This window comes from Pteropus vampyrus, unplaced genomic scaffold (assembly GCF_000151845.1).
Source record: "Pteropus vampyrus isolate Shadow unplaced genomic scaffold, Pvam_2.0 Scaffold33, whole genome shotgun sequence".
NCBI classification, from domain to species: domain Eukaryota; kingdom Metazoa; phylum Chordata; class Mammalia; order Chiroptera; family Pteropodidae; genus Pteropus; species Pteropus vampyrus.
Genome location: NW_011888814.1, coordinates 3,840,975 through 3,849,603, shown reverse-complemented (window position 1 = coordinate 3,849,603; position 8,629 = coordinate 3,840,975). Strand labels below are relative to the sequence as shown.

At 34.7% G+C, this 8,629-nt stretch overlaps 1 protein-coding gene across 2 annotated transcripts in view; it reads left to right on the top strand.

Annotated features, from left to right (window-relative positions):
• CADPS2 (calcium dependent secretion activator 2) overlaps positions 1–8,629 on the top strand; it is a 375,602-nt gene that overhangs the window by 97,528 nt on the left and 269,445 nt on the right. For both annotated transcript variants that reach the window (XM_023528883.1, XM_023528884.1), the window contains exon 5: positions 2,876–2,997. In XM_023528883.1, the coding sequence (XP_023384651.1) occupies positions 2,876–2,997 (122 nt within the window). The remainder of the gene's footprint in view (positions 1–2,875; positions 2,998–8,629) is intronic.

Genomic DNA, 8,629 nt, shown 5'->3' with positions numbered 1-8,629 from the left:
CTGAATTCTTGCCACAGCTCTTATCACCTGAGATATTTATTATGTTTATTATTTGTTCTACTTAAAATGTAAGCTACAGGAAGATAAGTTTTTAGTTTGTTTTTCTTCATTGCTAACGGAGGTATGCGTAAAACAGTGTCTAAAACAGTGTCTAGCACACAGTTGACTTGATATTTATTGAATTAGGAACTTCGATGATATCAAAAAGCATCACAGATTACTTTAGGTCTCTTCAGAGAGAATAATAAAGCAAGAGGTACACTAATGCACAAAACACCAGGCCATACAATCGTATGTTAAAATTAAATATTTCAGTAAATATAGGAAAACAAATGTTTAGTTATGAAGTTTGAATCTGTTTGTTGTAAGGGGGCTGGGTCAGTGGCATGAATATAGTTGATTTTCTTTTGAGTGTTTTCCTTGGTGTTAGGCTGGCAGGCCCTGTGACTTCTTCTGTATCTGGCGGTGTACGGTCCCCCTGTTCACCATACTGCCTGGCTCATTTTATCACCATCTACAATGCCTTAGTGCCACATAACTCAGTGGGCAATGTATTATTTAGACGCATGTTGTCTAACTTCATATTTTGTATGCGCCTCACTTCTTTCTTGCTTCCAGGATAACTTTGTCTATTTCATCCTTATTATTTCAGTCATAAAAAGATTAGGGAAGCAAAGATGGAATGTAGATCAATTTTATTTTCTGCAGTTCCATTATCAAGTTTTGCTTGGAATTGGTTTGAAACAGTTACCTAAAATTAGGTTAGTTTGATGGTCCATGGAGTTCTTGGCTGTCATTGTCATTAATGATTAAGACTTGCTGTGGGTTTTTTAAAAATTCCTTTTGGCAGTCAGATCTGTAGAATTGTTTCGTTTTATTTATATATATGGATTTATAACACAAGTTACATCTTTTGAAAGTGGCAATTCTGCAGGATAAAACATCCCCGGCACAGATGGGAGTATTGTTTTGAGGAACAGAATGCGATTTCACAAATTGTATATTTCAGAAGGTTCTGTTTACAGTAGCATGTAATAGAGGTGACAGAAATAGTGTCAAGCAGATGCTTCCTTTCTTCTCTCTTGCACTTTGGCTATTAAACACCCTGCAGAAAGAGATGCAATACAAACAATCCTATTCCCAAATACGAAACAATGCCATCAAGATTTCTAGACTTGTGGTGCACAATTCTTTTTATTTCAGACATTTTGAGTGCCCATCAAAAAATTTCATTACCGAGTTAAGAGGTCATTTGAGTCATGGTGGTAAGTCTATATATAGTTGGCTTTTAATTGATATGGTTCTATATTTCATTTGTCTCAGCTTTCTCGTTAGTTTTATTTGTATAAAGTTCTAATGAGTTTCAGTATTACAAACGACAAATTTGATTTATTAAAAATGCATAACTTCTTTTGCTTATTTTTCTTTAACAAGATTTAGTACTTCACCCCAACTTCCTTGAGCATTAGAGTGATTGCAAAAGATAATATCTCTTAATTCTCCATTAATTCTCTTAGTCTGTTTTTAGTTAAGTATTTTTATTCATATGCTGCTATGCATTTCAGTGTGAAAAAAAGGACAAAAGCCATGGTTGAGGAAGAAAAATGATTCTGAATTTGACCTTTATTTTTTGGCGACCAGTTTCCCATAAATTTTTATGAAAAAAACAAAACAAAAGCAATATGCATATGTTTTTACAAACATAATACTTTTTTTGTACTAGAGCTGAAATAAAAAGTTTTTTTAAGATGGTTTGTTTCTTTGGCCTTAAGATTCATATCACAACTTTATGAAAAGTATAATGATTTTCATCGAGTGTTAAGTGATCAAGAAGTGATATAGATGATGTTTTGGTGAATATTTTGGTTGCTACATAGCATGAATGCCGTTAATCATGTTTATACAAATGCAGCATGAAATCGACAATGAAATGTATGTACATATATTAAAATACCTTTGAATGTATTTTATAAATTTAAATTTGAGAATTTAGAGAACTTCATGATTCAAGTTTTGATGGAAAAATATATGGCAGATAATATTCATATTTTATGTATACATCCAACAAGAATCTTTTAAGACTGGCAACTTTTTATGAAAACATAAAAAGCACACTTGAAAAAATGTTTCCCTTTCAGAAGTTATAGATATATAAGGTAATATCAGCCTTTGCACCCTTTATCAGCGTACTGCACTAAAGTAGTACATGCCTTTCATGGATGGAAAAATTACCTTTTTCTTGTCAAGTTAGTATTAAGATGTTCAATGACAAGTTACATTTTTCATATTATTTTAATAATAAGATAGAAAATGGCCATAAAGAAAATTATTTTATAAATTCTTTTTTAAAACAGTTAAAATTTAATTTTCTAAAATTCTTTAGAAAATTCTTTTATAGTCATCTAAAATAGGTGAATATAGAAAATTTCTGATGCTGTCACATATTGACATCAATGAATCGGTATAATGGTGACAATGTCTGCCAGTAATAAATATTATAGTACTTTATATGAAACTCATCATGTACTTTTATCACATGTAATGAATTTTTATGTAATTTTGCTTTACTTTATAAAGACTTACCATAATTGTTTAAGGATCTGAGTTTAAGTCTCAATTCACTAGGGGTAATATTTAGAGACTTTAACCTTACTTTAATACTGACAGGAGATACTCTGTCAGATACCAGACCTCAAAATGTTTTTTACTGTACCTAACATGAATAGAGGTAGATTCTAAAGAAGGCGAAATATTATTTATGTTACCAGATAAATTTTTCATTTTGTCTATCTGGTTATAGTTCATGCTTCTGTCTCTCTGTATAGCTAAAAGTTGTCAACCAGACATATCATTTAAAATTTTTTCTTATCTTTAGATTGTCATAATGGAAGTGCAAGGTTTGAAATCAGTTGCTCCCAATCGAATTGTTTACTGCACAATGGAAGTGGAAGGAGGAGAAAAACTGCAGACAGACCAGGCAGAAGCCTCAAGGCCACAGTAAGCCAACTGAAAAAATGTGTTTTTTACCTCCCAAAGAAACATGCTTTATTTATTTGCAGAGTTGTATGGTTTGACACTCTGAAATGGTTACTTGGCTAGCTTTGTCTCAACTGTGTTAGGATCAGTGTGTGCCTTTCTGGATAATAATGTAATTAGAACTGTAGCAGAATCCCTGTGTAGTACAAACAGAAAATCCAACATGCAAATGTGAAGCTAATTATTAGGCAATAACATGTTTGTAAGTCATTTATGAGGATAACATGCGCTGTTATCATGTTATTTAAAAGGTAATGTTTGATCCTATTTCAGTTATTGGAATTGTAACCTAATAGCTTTTCTGTTTCTATATATGATAGTTTTGTGATGATATTGAGGTAGATTCCATAATTCTGCACAATGACTCGGAATACTTTAGCAAGTAGGCTTGAGTTAAAGAATCTGCTAATGACTACTGCGCAGTAATCAGAAATGAAAAAGCTGGTCTTCGCTGAACGTTTCATGTTTCGATTTCTGGGAATGAGTTTAATTAAGTTTGGAAGATGTTCTCTCTAGCTGATTTAAATTTGGAAAACTTAGTCTCTGGTAGAAATACCCAGACTGGCCTGAGGAATTCAAATGAAATTTGCCCAGCCTTCATTTGTATACTACCTTTAGAAATAATTTTTTTGTTTTTCTTCCATCTAGACTTTATTCAGAATTTCTTGCAGGACTTACAGGATTTAGGATTTTTGCCTTCTTACAGCATTGTTATATGGGCTGTTCATTCAGGAAACCTCTGTTGAGGTCCTGGGTAGACACTAGTCAGGCACTGAAGATGAAGATGAACGAGAAACATTTATTTTCCTTAGGGCAGGCATAGGGTAAGGGGCGGATACAGAGGAGGAAGAATAACAGGAGAGAAGTACACAGAGTATTAAGGGATTGAGAAGAAGCAAATTGAAACTTCTTGCCCTGAGTTATAAAACCCTACGGGTTAGTCCCTGACCAGCCTCATCACCTCTGGGACTTCACCTCGTTCCTTTCTTCCCCTGGACCACTCCTTTTCAGCTACTCTGGACTTCATGCAATTCCTCAAAAATATCAGCTTATTTTCATCATTGTTCTTGCTTTTCCCTCGGCCTACAGTCATCCTCCCTTTTATTTTTGCCTAGCTATATCCTTGGTATTGAGAATCTTACCTTAAACATCACTTCCTGAGAACAGCCCTTTCCTTAGATAATCCAGTGGATTATCACTTTTTAATTTTTAGATGAAAGTGATTCTCATCTGTTTATTTTGTATCATGTTTCCCCTTGAGTAAAAGGCAGAGATCTTGTCCTATTTAATCTTATATCCTGGTACGTACTAGGTACTCAGTCCGAATTTATTGATTTAGCTGTTTGAACTTATTCTTATGACTTAGTCATAGTAAATATTTAAGGGTGTAGTGTTTACTCTTGCAGCCGTATAGAGCTGATTTACAGTGTGACAGCGAAGTAAAAATAATGAGGATAAACAGCTTTTTTAAAAGGTTAAAACCTCAGTAAGAGGCTGTGAGAGAGAGAAGGAAATTGGCACCAATTCTCGCAGGGCACATGGAGTCAAGGGAGAGGTTTGGTGTGTGTCCGCTGTAAGGATCAGCAATTTTAGTATGGTCGTATAACATTAGTTATTCACAGAGTTAGGCAACCATAGTCAATTTTAGAACTTAGCACCTCAAAAAGAAATTGTGTACCCTTTACTTAACCTTGCATCACCTCAACCCTAAGCAGCTACTCAGTGACTTTCTGTCTGTACAGATTTGCCTATTTTGGACATTTCACATAAATGGAATCACATAATATGTGCTCTTTTGTGACTGGTTTCATTCATTTAGCATAATGTTTTCAAGATTCATCCATGTATCAAAGCTTCTTTTTTTTTTTTTTTTTAACAGCCGTATATACCACATTTTGTTTATCTCTGCATTTAGGCTAATGACACTTGAGTTGTTTCTACCTTTTGGCAGCTGTGAATAATGCTGCAAAGTAAAGTTGGTGTACAAATACCTGTTTTCAATTTGTTTGGGTGTGTAGCTAACAGTTGCATTGCTGTATCATATGGTAATTCCATGTTTAGCTCTTTGAAGATTCACCAGAATGCTTTTCACAGTGACTGCACTATTTTATTTTCCTACCAGTATTGTTTGAGAGCTCAGATTTCTTCATATTCTCACCAATGCTAGTTATTTGACTTAAAAAATATAGATAGATTAGATAGATGATAGATAGATGATAGAAAGATAGATGATAGATAGATGTTAGATAGATTTATTGATTGATTCACTCGATCTCCATCTTAGTAAGGGAAAAATGGTATCTTATGGTTTTGTTTGCTTTTTCCTAATGACTAATGATGTTGAGCATCGTTTCATATGCTGTATTAGCCATTTGTATATCTTTAGAGAAATGTCTATTTGAGTTTTTGCCCATTTTTTTAATTGAGTTGTTTGTCTTGGTTGTTAAGTTATAAGAGCTAGACCCTTATCATATATATGATTTTCAATGTTTTATTATATTGGTCTTTTTACTTTCTTGGTATATTGTCTTCTGAAGCACAAAGTTTTAAAATTTTTATTAAGTCAAATTTATCTATTTTTTTTTCTTTGTTGCTTGTGTTTTTGGTATCATATCTAAGAATCCATTGCCAAATCTGAGGTCGCAAAGATTTATCTCTATGTTTTCTCCTAAGACTTTTATAGTTTTAGCCCTTACATTTTAAGTTGATTTTCGTGCTTGATCTAATGTGAGTGCCCAACTTCCTTCCTGTGTGTGACAGTCAGTTGTCCATTTATTAAAGAAACTATTCTTTCTCATTAAATGTTCTTGGCACTCTTTTGAAAATAAATCCTAGATATATGGATTTATTTCTGGACTCTAAATTCTATTCCATTGATACATATCCATCCTTATGCCAACATCACATTATTTTGAGTCCCACTGCTTTGTACTCAGTTTGAAAATCAAGAATGTACTCTCCAATCCTTGTGATCCTCTCTCAACTACTAAGTTGTACTTCTTTAACCCTTCATTCCTTTCTCCCGGCCCCGCAACCCCTCTCTGCTCTGGCAGTCACCAGATTGTCCTTTTTAAGTGTTTTTGATTAGTTTGTTCTTTTTGTTCCTTAGAATACACATGTAAGTGAAATCATATGGTATTTATTTTTCTCTGACTTATTTTGCTCAGCATAATAACCTCTGTATACTTGAAACTGATAATATCTTTTAAAAAAATCAAGAGTTTAAGTCTTCTAACTATGTCCTTCTTTTTAAAGATTATTGTAGCTCAGGAATAATCCTCTTTGGCTTCATGCTCTGCCTTTTAAACCCACTAAAGTGATGTTCCTGCTTATGTGGCTCTGTTGGGTGGGGCTTGTGCCAGGATGGCTCTGTCCCTGAAGCTCCAGGTAGCTGTCACTTGGCGTGTTGGAACCAAAGTGGTGTCCTCGAACACATGGCTCTGTCGAGCAGAGGTCTTACCCTCTGAAACTGAGGTGGAGATGGCGCTACCCTCCACCCCTGCCCTAGGTGCTGTGGTCCTGTGCTGAGAGTAGCAACCCTGATGGTCTTTGAGTAACCTTCAGAGGCATTCTTCCCTAGTCGTGAGGAATTGAGTGTGTTTAGAGCTGAATTTATCATCCAGTCCTGTAGGGTCTAAATAGTTTGACAGCCTTCCTTCATTTCTTCTTGTTTCCATTTTCTTCTGCTCAAACCGTCAGTATTCCAACTGGGATGGTTGATTAGGTCTGTGGTCCATACTCACACTGATAACCTTATCAGACAGTTGGTTCATCACGCTTAGTGTTCTTTTTCAAATATGCTTTCTCTTTGTAATGTAGACAGGATGAGAATCTTCAAAGTCATTCACGATCTAATACCTTTATGCTTAACAATTCTGCCTTCAATTCATTTCTCTCTTCATGCATTTTACCATAAGGAGGAAGAATCAAGCCACCCCTTCAATATTTAATGGAAAAATTTCCTCAGCTGGATCCCAGATTTCATGCTGAGAAGTGCAACATTTCACAAAACACTATAACACGAACACAACTCAGCCAAGTTTTTTTACCACTTAATGACAAGGATTGCTTTTCTTCCTGTTTTCAGTAACATGTTTCTCCTATCTGAGAGAGACCTTATCAAAATAGCTTTTACTGTTCATGTTTTTACCAATATTCTCTACATGATTATTTATGTTTTCTCTAAGAAGATGGAAATTTTCTTTATAGCTCTCCTCTTTCTTTTTCTGAGCCTTCACTAGAAAATCCCTTTATTGTGGATTAAGAAGTACAGATTAGTAGCTACAAAATAGTCACCGGGATGTAGAGTACAGCATTGGGGATATAGTCAATATTATTGTAATGACTGTGTGTAGTGCCAGATTGGTGCGTGAATAATCAGGGGGATCACTTTACAAACTATATACATGTCTAACCGCTGGACTGTATATCTGAAACTCATATAAAATAATAACAAAGAAAAGAAAATTCCTTCATTGCAATATTACCTTTTTCTAGCATGCACCTCAAAATTTTTCCAGCCTATACTCATTATCCAGTTCCAAAGTCACTTCCACATTTTTAGGTCTTTGTTAGAGCAACAGCACCCCACTTCTCAGTTCTGGCTGCTACGATAAAAATATCATAGATTGGCTTAAACAACAAATATTTATTTCTTATAGTTCTGCAGACTGGAAGTTTGAGATCAGGGTCCAGCATCATTGGTTTCTTGATGAGTGCCCTCTTCCTGGCTTTCAGATGGCTGCCTTTCCGCTGTACGCTCATGAAGTGGAGAGACGGATCTCGTTTGTGTCTTTTTATCCCCTTATTAGGAAACCAGTCCCATCATGGGGATTTCACCCCCATGACCTCATTCAAACTCAATCACACCACCCCCAAAGGCCACACCTCCAAATACCATCACAATGGAGATTAGGGCCTCAACACATATATTTTAGGGGGGGACACAGACACTACTAGTACTTCACAAGATCTTGAGGGAGTACGGAGCCCTAAGAATCTCCGTGCCATGTTATTTTCTACAGAATCTTTTTGAAAGTTTTATTGAGAAATAATTTACATAGCATAAAATTCTTCCACTGCAATTTAGATGATTTAGTAAATTTATACACTTTTGCCTGTATCATCATAGTTCAGTTTTCAAATTTATCACTTCAGAAAGTTTCCTTATGCCCATTCACAACCTGTTCTTGCTCCTACTCCTAGTTTCAGGAAAGCACTTATGCTTTCTAGCTCTATCACTTTTTTCTGGGCATTTTATACAAATGAAATCATACACTATGTAGTCTTTTGTATCTAGCTTTTTTGACTTAGCATAATTTCTACAAAATATTTAATTGATAATATTTATTCAAATGAATTAATTTTTATAGAAATAGTTATTTTAATACTTTTTTTAACAAATAGTAAATGTTTTCATAAGATGATTCTCATTTAATTTTTTTAGAAAAAACTAACTTACTTACTTTCTTTCTTCCTTCCTTCCTTCCTTCCCTCCTTCCTTCTTTCCTTCCTTCCTTCCTTCCTTCCTTCCTTCCTTCCTTCCTTCCTTCCTTCCTTCCTTCCTTCCTTCTTTCCTTCTTTCCTTCTTTCC